General features: G+C 45.5%; 1 protein-coding gene across 1 annotated transcript in view; it reads right to left on the reverse strand.

Moving 5' to 3' along the window:
* Positions 1-200: 200 nt before the first annotated feature.
* Positions 201-20,094, reverse strand: part of LOC143808314 (ceruloplasmin-like) — a 180,275-nt gene continuing 160,381 nt past the window's right edge. Inside the window, exons 17-20 of the mRNA XM_077290837.1 lie at positions 18,566-18,785; positions 4,233-4,372; positions 1,867-2,023; positions 201-365 (exon numbers count right to left, since the gene is read on the reverse strand). Coding sequence (XP_077146952.1) covers positions 289-365; positions 1,867-2,023; positions 4,233-4,372; positions 18,566-18,785 — 594 coding nt within the window. The 3' untranslated portion in view covers positions 201-288. The remainder of the gene's footprint in view (positions 366-1,866; positions 2,024-4,232; positions 4,373-18,565; positions 18,786-20,094) is intronic.

Raw genomic sequence — 20,094 nt, forward strand, 5'->3', positions numbered from 1 at the left:
ACTATTCTGCTGCTACATTATGTCTTATACTCACGTCACCTCCAGAGCTGCAGTGACAACATCTATATACAACATCACAGTGAATTTATCGTGATAAGAGTGTGTTTAATGTCTAAAATAATTTGGAGGCCATTCATGATTTTGGGTCTGAATTTCCAGAAAAAATGTAAAATGTAAACAAAGTTCTCTAATGCTGGGGTAGTGTTTGCGAATATGCTTTATTTTGTATAATGTATTATTTTCTGATATAAGTATCTCTAGTGAGATGTAATTGTTCTTCAGATTGGCTCAAGCTGAGTCTTCTTTTTCTTGCTTTATAACCCCCGGAAGGTGTTTAATAAACTTGTGAATTAAAATTTCTTTTTCTGTACAGGAATATAAGAAGAATGCAACTCAATGAGGTGAAAATTGCATCATAGAACTACATACATGCACGGATAATGTATCTGGTTAAAGAAGCACTCCTCTTCCTCCTCCCATCAAAGTTTTTATCTAGTTAATAACTTGCAATCATCGTATTAGTTAGCTATGTGTACTTAACAATTGCTAATTTTGCCTTTCTACCCAGCTAATTCTTCTGTTTTCTCTGCTCTATGTAGAAACAGGAAGTCTCTTGTCCATGCAAAAATCATTCCTGACCCAGCTGTTCCTCCCTCCCCACTACCAGGGACTTTTACAGTGATTTATGCCTCATACTCTATATTAATCTTAGAAGGATTCAGTTGGTCAGTTTTTAATCATGTGATATCATTGACCTAATGGAAAAGAAAAAAATTAAGTTGGTAGAAAGGCAAAATGAGCAATTGTAAGCAAAAACATATAGCAAAGGTGTGATCACAGATGCTAACAATAATGCAGTACAGTTCCATATTATAGGACTGAACAATGTGCCAGAGAATGGTTCTCCTGTGAGGCAGTGTATTCTTCCCTGCTTGTAATTGAACACTCCAACATAATGGTATCCAGTGAAACAGGCCATCATTTTTATTTTTCATAAGTTAATATTGTAATAAGCTGCGCCCTTATGTAAATAAAATGCACGTGGAGACACAGTATGGCCCCATAGTGGCTAAGTGTGCCGTAATATGAAGTGCGGCCAAATGCTGCCATTTGCCAGACAGCACCTGAATATTTTATGGAGTCTGTCACCAGTTTTTGCTACCCCATCTGAGAGCAGCATAATCTAGGGGCTGAGATCCTGAGTCCAACGATGTACAGATTACTGAGCTGCTTGCTGCAGTGTTTTGTTTTTAATAAAATCCCTGTTTTATTTGCTCCAGATTTATTATTTCTCTGACTGACTGCTGAGCTCTATATAAGCCCGCCCACACCACTGATTGGCTGTTTTCTGTGTACACTGTGCATATGCAAAAATTGACAATTAGTGGGGGGCAGGGTTATACACAGCTCATGAATATGGATACTACATGGCAGCAGGTTTACTAGTCCTAATGATGATCTCATATTGATAAATCAGTGATTTTATCAAAACTACAGCAAGCAGCCCAATAAGTGCTACATCACTGGAATCAGGGTCATTATGCTGCTCTCAGATTAGGTGGAAAAATCTGGTGACAGATTCCCTTTAAGTATTTGCTGTCAATCAACTACTAAACAGTGTACCATAGGCTTCTCTACTAGTGAAGACTCTACTAGGACACATTGGTCTCGGTCTCGTAAGGAGCACAGTATGATCAATGCTACATCCAATCCTTCACTCATTAGATTACTTCCAGTTTGTATATATTACAAAAAAATGTTTTAGGCCTCTGTATTACAAGGTGGCCATATCCCATCACTGTCACTTGGAGGCTTTATCGCAGATGACTAAGATGAACATATGCAATCCTGATGATGATCACTTACTCTCCAATACTGTGTACAAAGTCTCCATTCCTGCATGTACATGGTCAGCCACGTGACAATGAAGCAGCCACGTTCCTGGGGTCTTTGCAACCATATCAACTGTCTGAAACGTTCCCGGGAAAAGCGCAAAAACATCTGAGCGATAATTATCACTCGCCTAAAAGTAAGAAGAGACGTGACAGGTAAGTGGCTGCTGAGTGACATCTTCTCTTCTCATTTCCTGTGGGTAAACCTAGAATGGGATATAGATCTCAAAATTGTCAATTATTTGGAAGACATTTGCTCCTGTTTCATATCAATATGCACTCACTGAGACAAACCTAAAACTACATGAATGTGCCCCACCTCAGCTCATATACATAACCATAAGGCCTAAAGAGATGGAGGTTGCGCCGAGGCCTTGGAGAATGATGGGGCCAAGAAAGCCACTGCCCCATGTAAGGAGGCCAGCCCTATAGCTGGTGAGCTCTGTTACAGAGAATGTTGTGGATACCAGGAGCTTTAATTATTGCCAATACTCTAGCCTCGTAAGGTTTCATTTAGATGTCTGTTCTCCGCGTACGAGTGTTATCCATGCTTTTCACGTGTCATGGCTGAGGTGTATTTTGGAGACCATAAACAGGTGTCCCTGGGAGTGCGCAACCGTTTGAATTGCTGTCGTTCTCAGACTGATGGCTGCTGTAACTTAGAGCAAGTTGGGACCCTTTGTTATCATGAAGAATGAGCTTGATGTTATTAATAAAATAATCTCTTGTTTACTTGATCTTGGCAGTATGTACAAAAGGTAGAAGGTAAAACACTTCAATTCTTCATCTGCGCCTCCATCTTCCCAGTACTGGGCCACATGGAGTCGATGTGTTTCACTGTGACCACTGCACCCAGTACTACACACTGTGGACTATATAAGGGAGCTCTTCCAATTGCTATACATATATATATGCTATTACAGCAGTGCTCCCCAACTCCGGTCCTCAAGAGCCACCAACAGGTCATGTATTCAGGATTTCCTTAGTATTGCCCAGATGATGGAATTCTTGCCTTTCCAGGTAATGCAATGATCACCTGGGCAATACTGAGGAAATCCTGAAAACATGACCTGTTGGTGGCTCTTGGGGACCAGAGTTGGGGAACACTGCCTTACAGTATGGACCTGTCCCAGCTTGGCTGACCTGGTATTAGTATTCAATAAGATCTCCTGGTCTGGCAAACATGTAAGATTCCCACTTAACATGCTCTTTCACTAGGTGGCCCAATTTGCCTGCTATAGAAGAACTTCCGTCACGGTTACTTCATATTGATATTGTGTGCTACCTTCTGTGAGACTACTCTTTTTGCACACACCCAAAATTGACACTGCTGATAGTATCTTCTTTTTTCTGAAGCTGAACTTGAGCTGACTGTAAAATAGGAACTAAACTCCTAGTGCCCATTTACTCATCCCCAACCATGGGCTGGCCTTACAGTTAACCCCATCAACCCTGAATACAGGAAACTGCGGCCTACATGAGGATGAAATACACGATAAGTCTACGTTCACATTAGCGTTCGGCGCCGCAGCGTCGCCGCATGCGTCATGCGCCCCTATATTTAACATGGGGGCGCATGGACATGCGTTGTGCTGTGTTTTGCGACGCATGGCCGCAAGCGTTGGGCGCAGAGATCGCAACAAGTTGCATTTTTTTTGCGTCCAACTTTCGGCCAAAAAGGACGCATGCGTCGCAAAACGCAGCGTTTTAGCGTGCGTTTTGTTGCGGTTTTGTTTGCGTTGTGCGTTGCGTCGCCGACGCTGCGGCGCACAACGCAAATGTGAACGTAGCCTAATATACAGGTCACACAAGATAATGCATAAGGAATCTTCAGAGAAGGTGTCTGACATCTCCACCTTTACACACATTTAGCACTCATACCTGTGTATGAGGTCAGCCACATGTCTGTGATATTTTGCGGACCGAGCAGACCTCAGAAAATTGTTTATGGATCTGTGAGAAAATCAGATACCATCAGAGTGGGGTCAGATTTTCACGAACCGTCAGGAGAAGGTGGAGAAAATTTTCTTTTTTTTCCCGCTATATGCAAGAAAAATTGATGTCACTCGGACCTCACTCTGATTAGGGTCACCTTGATGTTGTGGGATGGCTTTTACATATTTATGATCACAATTATATTAACTAAGCCTTTATATTATCTTCATGCAGTATTGCTATTTATTTATTTACTGCAGGATATTTTCTCACTTTTTTTTACCTCAGGTTTTGTAAATTCTAGAAAGAATTCTGCCCCTGACAGGAGATCACTTTTAGGTGCAGTTTATACCATGTAATTCTGAGCACTGACTTCATTACAAACTAGTTTATTAAAACCATTACCGTATATGTAAAGCTGTGTGCATGGAAGTGCACTGTGTGTATATCCACTTCATTCCCCAGGCCAATGAGATGCCAGTTTATGTGGTCCCCGACGTGCATAGTAAGGCCTTGTAAGTTGGCATATAATTTACCGTTAATAGCTGAAATACAAGTTATCACAGACCTTTATCAGCAATGTGCATTAAAGCAAGTGACGCTGCCCAGACAGGAGTTAGGCACAAATTCATAAATAGCATTAATATGTCCCGATGATCTTTGGTCTACCTTTGTATGATATATATTCTATATTGCAGGTTCAGTAAATGTCTTTTGTGTAAGACATCCTTGTTTTGTACGGGTGACAGGTTAATTAACAGTCACATAGACTTTTTTTTAGACATAACAATTAAAAAGGAATGCACCAAAGTTTTATTTCAATAAATATTTGAAATAATTTAATCTGTCATCAGGATTTTGTCATCCAATCTGACAACTACATAATGTAGATACAGAGACCCTGATTCCAGCCGATGTCTCACTTACTGGGCTGCTTGCCATAGTTTTGTTAAAATCACAGTTTTATTAGCAGGAGATTATCACTAGAGGACTAGTAAATCTGCTGCCATGTAGTCTTCAATATTCATTAGCTATATATAACCCTGTCCCTCCACTGATTGGCAGCTTTGTACCTATGCACAGCGTACACAGAAAGCTGCCAATCAGTGTTGGGGCGGGGTAATACAGAGCTCAGCAGTCAGAGTACTGGTAGATCTGCAGCAGAAAGAACAGGGATTTTATCAATAGTTTAGCAAGAAGCCCAGTAAGTGATATATTGCTGGACTCCGGGTCTCTGCCCCTACATCATGCTGCTGTTAGATGGGGTAGCAAAATTCTGTTGACAAATTCCCTATAAAGAATAATTAGAGTAAAACACTAAGGATTGGGATGAAAAAGACAATATTGACAATATTGTGCATTAGAATATAATGATACTGATAATATACATACTGTAATGTGAAGTCATCTGCCAATTAATGGCATATAAATACATTCAGCAATAACTATGCACCACATCAATATTTAAGTAAAATGGGCTTCCGGATGTTCCACAATTGGGGAGTGTCATCACCTGGTAGGAATTATCTGGCAACCAGATACAGTGGGTACGTAAAGTATTCATATCCCTTTAAATTTTTCACTCTTTGTTTAATTGCAGCCATTTTATAAATTCAAAAAAGTTCATTTTTTTCACATTAATGTACACTCCGCACCCCATCTTGACTGAAAAAAACAGAAATGTAGAAATTTTTGCAAATGTATTAAAAAAGAAAAACTGAAATATCACATGTTCATAAGTATTCAGACCCTTTGCTCAGTATTGAGTAGAAGCACCCTTTTGAGCTAGTACGCTTGTCTCGGTGGATGCCGCGTTGGAGAGCACTGCAGCTCCAGGAATCTTCCTATTTGCTCATAGCAGGTTTGCCTACAACAACTGCAGCGCCCCAGAGTCCTGGTCGTTGCAGTACTGTGGCTCCGCCACTATGGGGAGCCATGGTGCGTCCGATGGCACTGAAGGAGTTCATCTGATCAGGTATCACAGACACCAATACATTTCACAGCCGGGCCTCCGGGGGGAGCTAAGGGTTCTATTCATTAGGCCACTCCCCACCATAGTGGGTAAACTGGGGGTCAGGCAGGAAGTTAGATCAGAAAGCTGACTGGATTGGACGAAGCAACACCTAGTGGCAGAGGGTGTTGTGGAGGAAGAGACAGTAGGGTCTCTGTCAGGGGTGGGATCCTGACAGAGGCTTGGCATTGGAAAGAACGTAACGGGTCCGCGCCAGCTCCGGGAAGCGGCGGGGCCCAAGAAAGGACTAGAAGCGAGATAGATTGTGCTGAGTGAGAAACGAGATCAAGCGATAGGAGAATTCCAGTAGGGGTCGTGCTGTAAGACCGGAGCAACACCCTACTGAGGCGCACTACCGGTGGCCGGAACGCCGAGGGAGTATTATAACATTCAGCTTCAAGCAATACTCTAAACAGCGGCAGGACAGTCAGTTTAAGGCGGGCTGTCTAACACATATCACCTATGAAGTCTTGGGAGGCAATTGCGGGAGAGGGGCGTCTCTAGGGTCCCGGAAGAACTCCAGGCCTACCCGACAAACGGGTGCCGTTCTAACTGTAACATCAGGAAGGGACGGACGATTAGAAGAACATCATTTAATCGAGTTGTGAGGGAACTTAAGAAACAGACACAACAGTTGTGGGGTACTTTCCGTAAGCACAGCAGGGAAGGACTACAACACATAGCGCTAAGAAGGAAGGCACCGATTTCCACCTGTGAAGAGAACTCTGGAGGTGCCATTGGACCGGCCGGACTTGCGCAGCCTGGTGAACCGTATTCTGGACTGAGGACTCAGATCTCCAGTAAAGAGGTAAAGAGACTGCAACCTGGTGTCCTCATTATTTACCGCGACCTGCACCCCACAACTGCACCGTTACAACACCACTTACTGCACCGGACGTCCCCCACTGACAGACAGGGCCACGGACCGGGTCTAGCCACCGTGACAACTCCAGGACTGAGACCCAGAGGCCCGGCTCCGGGTACCCCTCGGCCCTGCGGTGGTGTGGGGGCGCTCCAACTTGGCGTCACGAACAGGATCTACTTAAGCCTGAAGAATCAGGTCATGTGTGCCTTGGAACTGTGATTTATCGTGCTTTGACTGTGCTTTATTACAAAGACTGTGTGCTGTGCCATTTGCCGCCAAAAATCCGCCGCCATTACAGCGCTGAGGAGAGCGCAGGAAGAGAAGAGGGGCGTGAGGTGGGCGTAGACAAGCTGGAGAGCGCGAACAACAATGGCCGCCCAGTCCAAATATTTCTGTGTCCTGAGGACGTGTCCGTCAACAGCTGAGGTCCGCCTCCTGATCCTGTTTGGAGGGTGGAGACCATGGAGACGGGGCCGCCCACGAAAGAGACCGCGGGAAGGAGACGCGGGAGAAGAGACAAAGATGGCAGCGCCAGAAGCCCCGCACGAGAAAGATCGGGCGCGGAGAGAGGTTGGGCAGCCCGATGTAGCCCGGGGTACGCCGTCACCGTGGGAGCTGACCATTGCCGGGCCAACGGTGGGCCGACCTCCCCGGCCGCCGTCGGAAGAAAGCATGACCGCGGCAGAGGCCCGGCAGATTGCTGCCCGCCTGGAGGCCGACGCCCGCGTGATTGCTAGGCTGGGCCAGCCCACAGAGATCTGCCTGGTTCCAGTGCCCCCTGCTTCTCCCAACCTGGCCGCGGCTGAAGGTGCGCCGCAGGCATCGGGCCTAAAGATCACGCCTGAGGCCGAACACCTGCGGCACTTGATGGCTGCATGGCGAACCCGACCTCGGCCGGCCGTGCAGGTGGACCTGACCCCCACCGCGGAGGTTCCCTCATCCCACTGGGGGGTCGTGATTTCTTTTAACCCCCAATATGGACACGGGGTTATCCAGGAAATCTGGGAGCCGCTACAAATCCACGTGGATCGGGAAGAGGTGGAGCCCTGCAGCGGAAGATTCCCCCGCGACCTGGAACCCGGTGACGCGGTGACCTACACCAGATGGAGGAGGGCTACGGGAGAGGCTGGCTGGGTAGCGCGGGGCGTGCAGCGATGTACTGCCTTCCAGGCTGCTGCCGGAACACCGGAGGAAGATGATCTCGTGGGGAAAGCAGCAGAGCCCGGCCCCGCGGAACCAAGAGAAGCCCGGTCTCGCTGTGCCCCGGAGGGACGTGTGCGTCTGCCAGTGAGAAGGGCCTCCCGGCGAGGGATTTTATCGCTGCTGGGACCGGAACCGCGTCCTGGCTCGCCAGTGCGACCCGTTGGCCTGGTGAGCCCGGATAGGAGACCACCTTCCGCTTCACCACAGTAAGATTTTATTGTTTTTCTTATCTGTAAATAGTTACTGTACTGCTGCTATAACCCTTCCAGGGTTAAACCTTTTTTTTTTTTATGGATCCCTTTGTTGACCCGGGATCCCTATTGTTTGTTTTTGTTACCAAAAGTTTTGCACAAGTTTTAAAAACTGCTGAATCATGAACAGTGCATGATCCGAACTCTTTTGTATATAGTTTGCACCTTATTAAAGGCGCTCCCTACTGGTTTTACTTAAACAAGGACTCTTTGCGAAGATACCGCACTGGAACCTTTGATGAGTATGGACTGGTAGCTTGAGAAGATGTGCTACCTCACAGAGATTTGGTCCCCTCTTAAAGGGGATGTTCATTTGTTGCACGTAAATGGTGATATTGCTTTAAGATCGGTAGCAATAATGTCAATGGAAGAAAATGATGATAATATTTACATGTAAAAGTTATATGTATGCCATTAGTTAATTGTAAAGGAATGCTGATAATGTTCTCTGAAAGAAAAAAAAAAAGGAAGTAATGAGAAAGTTTAATGTTGTGAAAAGAAGATAGTTGATAATGTTGATAAGAAAAGGGGGGGGGATAGAAGGTAAACCCTGCGTTCCCCATCGAAAGTTAGTAATGTGTTACCAAGGACAGAAAGTGAACCCGTAAGGGTTAGTGGGTGAGTCCTTATAGGAGCCAAGTAGAGCCGGCTCGGTGTTCTCAAACTGAAAGAAAAGTTATGTTCTATACTGTGTATAGTAGTTGAAAAGGCAGTAGGCCCTGGCTGAACGGGGCGGTCCTGTAACAGAAGGGAGAGGCAGTAGGTCTGGTGCCGATAGGACAGGCGGTCCTGCAGATCCAAAGTAGGAGAATGAAAAAGTTAAAAATACCTTGTAATGTGATTATAGGAAGGTCTTTAGCGGACTAAGAGTGTATATCCTTAAAGGCAAAGTTAAATTATTGGTTAATAATGTTTGCACTTAGTAGAATACCCGGTTGGGTAAGAAAAGTTAATTATAGCATGTTGCTATGATATTTTTGCCATGTTTGTAACGTTCAAGTGTCCTTACCTCCCATAAAGGGAAGCCTGTTCAAGTATACTTATTGTCATTGCACTCAACAAAATTGTATGTCTTTTTGCTAACTTGTATTGTTGTTTTCTTCCCAGTCCCGGAGTACTGTGTTTAACCAGGGGGGAGTGCAGCGCCCCAGAGTCCTGGTCGTTGCAGTACTGTGGCTCCGCCACTATGGGGAGCCATGGTGCGTCCGATGGCACTGAAGGAGTTCATCTGATCAGGTATCACAGACACCAATACATTTCACAGCCGGGCCTCCGGGGGGAGCTAAGGGTTCTATTCATTAGGCCACTCCCCACCATAGTGGGTAAACTGGGGGTCAGGCAGGAAGTTAGATCAGAAAGCTGACTGGATTGGACGAAGCAACACCTAGTGGCAGAGGGTGTTGTGGAGGAAGAGACAGTAGGGTCTCTGTCAGGGGTGGGATCCTGACAGAGGCTTGGCATTGGAAAGAACGTAACGGGTCCGCGCCAGCTCCGGGAAGCGGCGGGGCCCAAGAAAGGACTAGAAGCGAGATAGATTGTTGTCATGATTCTCAATGGCGAGAGAACATAGCCCAGCATATATGAGAACTAGCTCTTGGAAGATGGAAACTATACTGACCATGAACTAAACCTGCCGCACAACTAGAAGTGGCCGGGTAGCATGCCTACGTTTTTTAACCCTAGATGCCCAGCGCCAGCCGGAGAACTACCTAATCCTAGCAGAGGAAAAGACAGTCCTGGCTCACCTCTAGAGAAATTTTCCCAAAAGGCAGACAGAGGCCCCCACATATATTGGCGGTGATTTTAGATGAAATGACAAACGTAGTATGAAAATAGGTTTAGCAAAATCGAGGTCCGCTTTCTAGATAGCAGGAAGACAGAAAGGACACTTTCATGGTCAGCAGAAAACCCTATCAAAACACCATCCAGAAATTCCTTTAAGACTCTAGCATTAACTCATAACACCAGAGTGGCAATTTCCGATCACAAGAGCTTTCCAGACACAGTAACGAAACAGCAGCTGTGAACAGGAACAAAATGCAAAAACACACAAGGACAAAAGTCCAACTTAGCTGGGAGTTGTCTAGTAGCAGGAACAAGCACAGAAGGCTTCTGATAACATTGTTGACCGGCAAGAAACTGACAGAGGAGCAAGGTTATATAGCGACTCCCACATCCTGATAGGAGCAGGTGAACAGAGGGGATGATGCACACAAGTTCAATTCCACAATTGGCCACCGGGGGAGCCCAGAATCCAATTTCACAACAGTACCCCCCCCTCAAGGAGGGGGCACCGAACCCTCACCAGAACCACCAGGGCGATCAGGATGAGCCCTATGAAAGGCACGGACAAGATCGGAGGCATGAACATCAGAGGCAGTGACCCAAGAATTATCCTCCTGACCGTATCCCTTCCATTTGACCAGATACTGGAGTCTCCGTCTGGAAACACGAGAGTCTAAGATCTTTTCCACAACGTACTCCAACTCACCCTCAACCAACACCGGAGCAGGAGGCTCAACGGAAGGCACAACCGGTACCTCATACCTGCGCAACAATGACCGATGAAAAACATTATGAATCGAAAAGGATGCAGGGAGGTCCAAACGGAAGGACACAGGGTTAAGAATCTCCAATATCTTGTACGGGCCGATGAACCGAGGCTTAAACTTAGGAGAATTAACCCTCATAGGGACAAAACGAGAAGACAACCACACCAAGTCCCCAACACAAAGCCGAGGACCAACACGACGACGGCGGTTGGCAAAAAGCTGAGTCTTCTCCTGGGACAACTTCAAATTGTCCACCACCTGCCCCCAAATCTGATGCAACCTCTCCACCACAGCATCCACTCCAGGACAATCCGAAGATTCCACTTGACCGGAGGAAAATCGAGGATGAAACCCCAAATTACAGAAAAACGGGGACACCAAGGTGGCAGAGCTGGCCCGATTATTGAGGGCGAACTCCGCCAAAGGCAAAAAAGCAACCCAATCATCCTGATCCGCAGACACAAAACACCTCAAATATGTCTCCAAGGTCTGATTAGTCCGCTCGGTCTGGCCATTAGTCTGAGGATGGAAAGCAGACGAAAAAGACAAATCTATGCCCATCCTAGCACAGAATGCCCGCCAAAATCTAGACACGAATTGGGTCCCTCTGTCAGAAACGATATTCTCAGGAATACCATGCAAACGAACAACATTTTGAAAAAACAGAGGAACCAACTCGGAAGAAGAAGGCAACTTAGGCAAGGGAACCAGATGGACCATCTTAGAGAAACGGTTACACACCACCCAGATGACAGACATCTTCTGAGAAACAGGCAGATCCGAAATAAAATCCATCGAGATGTGCGTCCAAGGCCTCTTCGGGATAGGCAAGGGCAACAACAATCCACTAGCCCGAGAACAACAAGGCTTGGCCCGAGCACAAACGTCACAAGACTGCACAAAGCCTCGCACATCTCGCGACAGGGAAGGCCACCAGAAGGACCTTGCCACCAAATCCCTGGTACCAAAGATTCCAGGATGACCTGCCAACGCAGAAGAATGAACCTCAGAGATGACTCTACTGGTCCAATCATCAGGAACAAACAGTCTACCAGGTGGGCAACGATCAGGTCTATCCGCCTGAAACTCCTGCAAGGCCCGCCGCAGGTCTGGAGAAACGGCAGACAATATCACTCCATCTTTAAGGATACCTGTGGGCTCAGAATTACCAGGGGAGTCAGGCTCAAAACTCCTAGAAAGGGCATCCGCCTTAACATTCTTAGAACCCGGTAGGTACGACACCACAAAATTAAACCGAGAGAAAAACAACGACCAGCGCGCCTGTCTAGGATTCAGGCGCCTGGCAGACTCAAGGTAAATTAAATTTTTGTGGTCAGTCAATACCACCACCTGATGTCTGGCCCCCTCAAGCCAGTGACGCCACTCCTCAAAAGCCCACTTCATGGCCAAAAGCTCCCGATTCCCAATATCATAATTCCGCTCGGCGGGCGAAAATTTACGGGAAAAAAAAGCACAAGGTCTCATCACGGAGCAGTCGGAACTTCTCTGCGACAACACCGCCCCAGCTCCGATTTCAGAAGCGTCGACCTCAACCTGAAAAGGAAGAGCAACATCAGGCTGACGCAACACTGGGGCGGAAGAAAAGCGGCGCTTGAGCTCCCGAAAGGCCTCCACAGCATCAGGGGACCAATCAGCAACATCAGCACCCTTCTTAGTCAAATCAGTCAATGGTTTTACAACATCAGAAAAACCAGCAATAAATTGACGATAAAAGTTAGCAAAGCCCAAAAATTTCTGAAGACTCTTAAGAGAAGAGGGTTGCGTCCAATCACCAATAGCCTGAACCTTGACAGGATCCATCTCGATGGAAGAGGGGGAAAAAATGTATCCCAAGAAAGAAATCTTTTGAACCCCAAAAACACACTTAGAACCCTTCACACACAAGGAATTAGACCGCAAAACCTGAAAAACCCTCCTGACCTGCTGGACATGAGAGTCCCAGTCATCCGAAAAAATCAGAATATCATCCAGATACACAATCATAAATTTATCCAAATAATCGCGGAAAATGTCATGCATAAAGGACTGGAAGACTGAAGGGGCATTTGAAAGACCAAAAGGCATCACCAAATACTCAAAATGGCCCTCGGGCGTATTAAATGCGGTTTTCCACTCATCCCCCTGCTTGATTCGCACCAAATTATACGCCCCACGGAGATCAATCTTAGAGAACCACTTGGCCCCCTTTATACGAGCAAACAAATCAGTAAGCAGTGGTAACGGATATTGATATTTAACCGTGATTTTATTCAAAAGTCGATAATCAATACACGGCCTCAAAGAGCCGTCTTTCTTAGACACAAAGAAAAAACCGGCTCCTAAGGGAGATGACGAAGGACGAATATGTCCCTTTTCCAAGGACTCCTTTATATATTCTCGCATAGCAGCGTGTTCAGGCACAGACAGATTAAATAAACGACCCTTAGGGTATTTACTACCCGGAATCAAGTCTATGGCACAATCGCACTCCCGGTGCGGAGGTAGTGAACCAACCTTGGGTTCTTCAAAAACGTCACGAAAGTCAGACAAGAATTCAGGAATCTCAGAGGGAATAGATGATGAAATGGAAACCAAAGGTACGTCCCCATGAGTTCCTTTACATCCCCAGCTTAACACAGACATAGCTCTCCAGTCGAGGACTGGGTTATGAGATTGCAGCCATGGCAATCCCAGCACCAAAACATCATGTAGATTATACAGCACCAGAAAGCGAATAACCTCCTGGTGATCCGGATTAACACGCATAGTCACTTGTGTCCAGTATTGTGGTTTATTACTAGCCAATGGGGTGGAGTCAATCCCTTTCAGAGGTATCGGAGCCTCCAGTGGCTCCAAATCATACCCACAGCGTTTGGCAAAGGACCAATCCATAAGACTCAAAGCAGCGCCAGAGTCGACATAGGCGTCCGCGGTAATAGATGACAAAGAACAAATCAGGGTCACAGATAGAATAAACTTAGACTGTAAAGTGCTAATTGAAACAGACTTGTCAGGCTTCTTAGTACGCTTAAAGCATGCTGATATAACATGAGTTGAATCACCACAATAGAAGCACAACCCATTTTTTCGTCTAAAATTCTGCCGCTCGCTTCTGGACAGAATTCTATCACATTGCATATTTTCTGGCGTTTTCTCAATAGACACCGCCAAATGGTGCACAGGTTTGCGCTCCCGCAGACGCCTATCGATCTGAATAGCCATCGTCATGGACTCATTCAGACTAGCAGGCACAGGGAACCCCACCATAACATCCTTAATGGCATCAGAGAGACCTTCTCTGAAAATCGCCGCCAGGGCGCACTCATTCCACTGAGTAAGCACAGACCATTTGCGGAATTTTTGGCAGTATATTTCAGCTTCATCTTGCCCCTGAGACAAGGACATCAAGGCCTTTTCCGCCTGAAGCTCTAAATGAGGTTCCTCATAAAGCAACCCCAAGGCCAGAAAAAACGCATCCACATTGAGCAACGCAGGATCCCCTGGTGCCAATGCAAAAGCCCAGTCTTGAGGGTCGCCCCGGAGCAAGGAAATTACAATCCTGACCTGCTGTGCAGGGTCTCCGGCAGAGCGAGACTTCAGGGACAAAAACAATTTGCAATTATTTTTAAAATTTTGAAAGTGAGATCTATTCCCCGAGAAGAATTCAGGCAAAGGAATTCTAGGCTCAGACATAGGTGCATGAACAACAAAATCTTGCAAATTTTGTACCTTTGTGGCGAGATTATTCAAACCTGTAGCTACACTCTGAAGATCCATTTGAAACAGGTGAACACAGAGCCATTCAAGGATTAGAAGGAGAGAAAGAGAGGAAGGCTGCAGTATAGGCAGACTAGCAAGTGATTCAATTAAGAGCACACTCAGAACTAGAGGAAAAAAAAAAAAAAATTGTAGCAGACTTCTTTTTTCTCTCCTTTCTCAGCCAGTAATTTAACCCTTTTTTGGGCCGGTCAAACTGTCATGATTCTCAATGGCGAGAGAACATAGCCCAGCATATATGAGAACTAGCTCTTGGAAGATGGAAACTATACTGACCATGAACTAAACCTGCCGCACAACTAGAAGTGGCCGGGTAGCATGCCTACGTTTTTTAACCCTAGATGCCCAGCGCCAGCCGGAGAACTACCTAATCCTAGCAGAGGAAAAGACAGTCCTGGCTCACCTCTAGAGAAATTTTCCCAAAAGGCAGACAGAGGCCCCCACATATATTGGCGGTGATTTTAGATGAAATGACAAACGTAGTATGAAAATAGGTTTAGCAAAATCGAGGTCCGCTTTCTAGATAGCAGGAAGACAGAAAGGACACTTTCATGGTCAGCAGAAAACCCTATCAAAACACCATCCAGAAATTCCTTTAAGACTCTAGCATTAACTCATAACACCAGAGTGGCAATTTCCGATCACAAGAGCTTTCCAGACACAGTAACGAAACAGCAGCTGTGAACAGGAACAAAATGCAAAAACACACAAGGACAAAAGTCCAACTTAGCTGGGAGTTGTCTAGTAGCAGGAACAAGCACAGAAGGCTTCTGATAACATTGTTGACCGGCAAGAAACTGACAGAGGAGCAAGGTTATATAGCGACTCCCACATCCTGATAGGAGCAGGTGAACAGAGGGGATGATGCACACAAGTTCAATTCCACAAGTGGCCACCGGGGGAGCCCAGAATCCAATTTCACAACAGATTGTGCTGAGTGAGAAACGAGATCAAGCGATAGGAGAATTCCAGTAGGGGTCGTGCTGTAAGACCGGAGCAACACCCTACTGAGGCGCACTACCGGTGGCCGGAACGCCGAGGGAGTATTATAACATTCAGCTTCAAGCAATACTCTAAACAGCGGCAGGACAGTCAGTTTAAGGCGGGCTGTCTAACACATATCACCTATGAAGTCTTGGGAGGCAATTGCGGGAGAGGGGCGTCTCTAGGGTCCCGGAAGAACTCCAGGCCTACCCGACAAACAGGTGCCGTTCTAACTGTAACATCAGGAAGGGACGGACGATTAGAAGAACATCATTTAATCGAGTTGTGAGGGAACTTAAGAAACAGACACAACAGTTGTGGGGTACTTTCCGTAAGCACAGCAGGGAAGGACTACAACACATAGCGCTAAGAAGGAAGGCACCGATTTCCACCTGTGAAGAGAACTCTGGAGGTGCCATTGGACCGGCCGGACTTGCGCAGCTTGGTGAACCGTATTCTGGACTGAGGACTCAGAGATCTCCAGTAAAGAGGTAAAGAGACTGCAACCTGGTGTCCTCGTTATTTACCGCGACCTGCACCCCACAACTGCACTGTTACAACACCACTTACTGCACCGGACGTCCCCCACTGACAGACAGGGCCACGGACCGGGTCTAGCCACCGTGACAACTCCAGGACTGAGACCCAGAGGCCCGGCTCCGGGTACCCCTCGGCCCTGCGGTGGTGTGGGGGCGCTCCACAACCACGCTGAACTAATTTTGATATATGATTGTGCAGCGATTATAATTCCCGTTACCGGCTTTCATTTGATAACCTCCTATAACTGATGAAGGTCACAATTGACCGAAACGTTTTCCTGTATTTACTACAATAAATTTTTCCTGCTGCATCTTACCTAAAGTTGAGTGCTAGGTCTCTTACTATCACTCTGCCATAAAGGCCTGACTGGTGGAGGGCTGCAGTCATAGTTGACTTTGTGGAACTTTTTCCCATCTCCCTACTGCATCTCTGGAGCTCAGCCACAGTGATCTTGGGGTTCTTCTTTACCTCTCTCACAAAGGCTCTACTCCCATGATTGCTCAGTTTGGCTGGACGGCCAGGTCTAGGAAGACTTTTGGTGGTCCCACCCGTCTTCCATTTAAGGATTATGGAGGCCACTGTGCTCTTAGGAACCTTGAGTACTGCAGAAATTCTGTCGTAACCTTGGCCAGATCTGTGCCTTGCCACAATTCTGTCTCTGAGCTCCTTGGCCAGTTCCTTTGACCTCATGATTCTCATTTGGTCTGACTAGTGATGAGCGAGTATACTCGTTGCTCGGGTTTTCTCAAGCACGCTCGGGAGACCTCCGAGTATTTATGACTGCTCGGAGATTAAGTTTTCATGGCAGCATCTGAATTATTTACAGCTATTAGCCAGGCTGAGTACTTGTGGGGGTTGCCTGGTTGCTAGGGAAACCCCACATGTAATCAAGCAGGCTAATAGCTGTAAATCATTCAGCTGCCGCCATGAAAACTTAATCTCCGAGCATTCATAAATACTCGGAGGTCTCCCGAGTGTGCTCGGGAAAACCCGAGCAACGAGTACACTCCCTCATCACTAGGTCTGACCTGCACTGTGAGCTGTGAGGTCTTATATAGACAGGTGTGTGCCTTTCCAAATCAAGACCTATCAGTTTAATTAAACACAGATGACCTCCAATGAAGGAGTAGATCCATCTCAAGGAGGATCAAAAGTAAATGGACAGCATGTGACTTAAATATGAGTGTCTGAGCAAATGGTCTGAATACTTATGTTATGACCATGTGATATTTTAGTTTTTCTTTTTTAATAAATATGCAAACATTTCTTTTTTTTTCAGTCAAGATGGTGTGCAGAGTGTACATTAATGAGAAAAAATGAACTTATTTGAATTTACCAAATGGCTGCAATGAAGCAAAGAGTGAAAAATGTAAAAGGGTCTGAATACTGTCTGTACCCACTGTACCTCTGAGCATTGTAGACCACACTTCATTGTGTAATGTCAGGCAGCTATTGATGTGGTGCATATATATTACTGATAGAGGTATTATATGTAGGTCCTGTTATTTCTATAGCCGGTAATTAGGGGAGATGTTACTTTTACAGACTGTGGTGTAGCTTTTGCCCTTTTTTTTCACTATAGGCATATTCCATTTTACATTGTATGTAAATTTTTAACTAATGATGATAGGCACCCTTTATTGCTGTAGTAGTTTATTTAAACAGCACCACACCGCTGTATTTTATATATCTGACCTGTGTAGGTTTCTTATGTATTTCCTGTACAGAAGTCATACTTGTTTGTGTCTTTCAAACACTCAGGGTGGCTCCTATCGAAAGTGAATGTATTCACTGCTGTGCGTCATTTTTGGGCATGTATGCCTACTGGCGGCGGACACTCAGACATAGAAGACTACGACTGAGTGTCCGTCGTCAGTAGGCGTATACACCCAAAAAATTTTACGGGTGGTTTACACGCAAGCCACGTTGAGACCGACGAACGAGTACCTGAATACAGTGTGAAAGTGCCCTTAGAATTGTATAAAATAGCAAACTGAGTATTGCTCACATTACCCGTCTCCTTCCACTCTGGTGCTGCTGTTTCCCAGGTTTGCCGGTCTTTATATCTTAGTCTCTAAGTGATCACTTCTAAACATGGACAGGTGTGTTTGGGGTCATTCACTGGCTGTAGCGGTGGTCTCATTGATGTCTAATTTTGGCTGCTGTAGTCACATGTCCATGTTGAAATATCATTGCTCGAGCATAAAGAACAGAGACCGGCGAGGGACCCAAGAAGGTACGGCACCGGAGAGGGAAGAGATCTGTAAGGAGAGCATTACTTGGTTTGTTATTTTATGCCATTCTAAACTTTTAGTAAATTGTCTATTCAGAGAGGAAGAGGACTAGAACTCTAGTGCCACCTATTGGAAGTAGCAATCCTAACAGTCAATGTCGACCCTTTAACGAGCCTTGTCACATGACTTAGGATAAAAGCCAAACCCGAATCTCAATTTGCAGACACTGTGTTTCGGAGTACTGCCCCTCATCAGTGCAAAGTGGAGATCTGGTTTGGCTGACATTTCAAGAGACATGACAACTTTCAGATAGTGACGTACCATGCATCAAGTTGCTTTCAATAAACTCTTCATCGTCTTTCTTCACTTCTTCAGGTTGAAGAGAATATGTCCTAATGTTTTCTTCCAGATACCAGGATTTATTTTCATCAAATATCATAAAAAGAAGAGCAAATCGCAATATTTTCTCCTTACGTAAGCTCAATGGAAATAAGGGTTTTCTGCAAATCACGAGAGGCCCAACCAATCCGCTGTATGTGTCCTAGGAGGGAAGACAATGAACTCCGTGCAACACAGGGAAGAATGAATCAATGTCGTCCTGACTCCTTTAAAAGAACGGGGACTTGCAAATCACACGAACCAACAAATTGTCTCTTTGAGTTGTTAAAGGGAAGACAAGGATCCCCGGGCGGCACACAGGACATTGCATATTCTCATACAAGCAATGAAACAATAACCCATCTGTTCCAGTAAAAGTCAACTTTACCATTTAGGGACCGTTGGAAAGTTTGCAGTTATTAAACATTTACAAATTCCAGTAACCAACACTGTAGGAGCCATTTTTTTTTCTTTTTGGCAACGTGATGCTTATTTTTGCAGGACAAGTTGTATTTGTCCATACCACTATGGGTCAATTGTTTTTATTCCATGTCTATTAGTAAAATAGAGAAAGCTTTCACATGACTTTAAGAATGACTTTAACCCCATAAAGTGGTTATCTGTGAAAAGAACCAACATATGCCTGAATATAACTGCAGAAGTAATTCTCTTTTATTTCCCTTATCTTGCCCAGCTCTGAACTGTACCTATGCCTTTATACCGCCAAGGCTGGTGAGTGGGAATACCATGTATAGGACTGATGCCTCTCCCCTATCAAAGACAACATTGCCCCTTTTTATACTGGCCGCATGTCCCTCTGGTTACAGAGCTACCTTGTAACATGCAGAAAATATGCTTCTTTATATTTATTAGAGTTTTTTGGAATTGGAAAATATGAGGATCTGATGTAAACATTTCACTCCTTAATGCATTTCACATAGTTCTTTTTCATACTTTTAGGTTCGCCTAAAGAGCTTAAAGGGGTTGTTCACATTTGACAAAGTCTGCAGTTACTGCAGACTTGTGAATCCTCACAACGCATACAATAGGACTGTACGGTGCCAGTGGTGAGACCGGGCAGTCATGTAACAGCAAGTCTGTGATGTGCATACTTCCAGCCACATTCCGACTAGACACACGCAGCCTCACTCAATTCCCTTGTACTGAGGGAGGCTGTGCACGTCTAGTTGGAATGTGGCCAGGAGTATGCATATCTCATACTTACGGTCACGTCTGCCTGTGCCCAGCTTTAGAAAATCCCGACAGCACGCACCGTCTGTAGAGAACTGGACAGCTGCCCTAGCCACTAAATCGTCGCCATGACTGTATTGCACCTTTTCCTACTTTCTAATAAAAATAATCTAGTTCTATATACTAATAATTCTTATTTTGTTGCTTATCAATTTGTAAATAAATGTAGAATTAAGTTTAAACCCTGCACTAGATCAGTGTTGGGAGTCTGATGATTTCCC

This window comes from Ranitomeya variabilis, chromosome 2 (assembly GCF_051348905.1).
Source record: "Ranitomeya variabilis isolate aRanVar5 chromosome 2, aRanVar5.hap1, whole genome shotgun sequence".
NCBI classification, from domain to species: Eukaryota; Metazoa; Chordata; class Amphibia; order Anura; family Dendrobatidae; genus Ranitomeya; species Ranitomeya variabilis.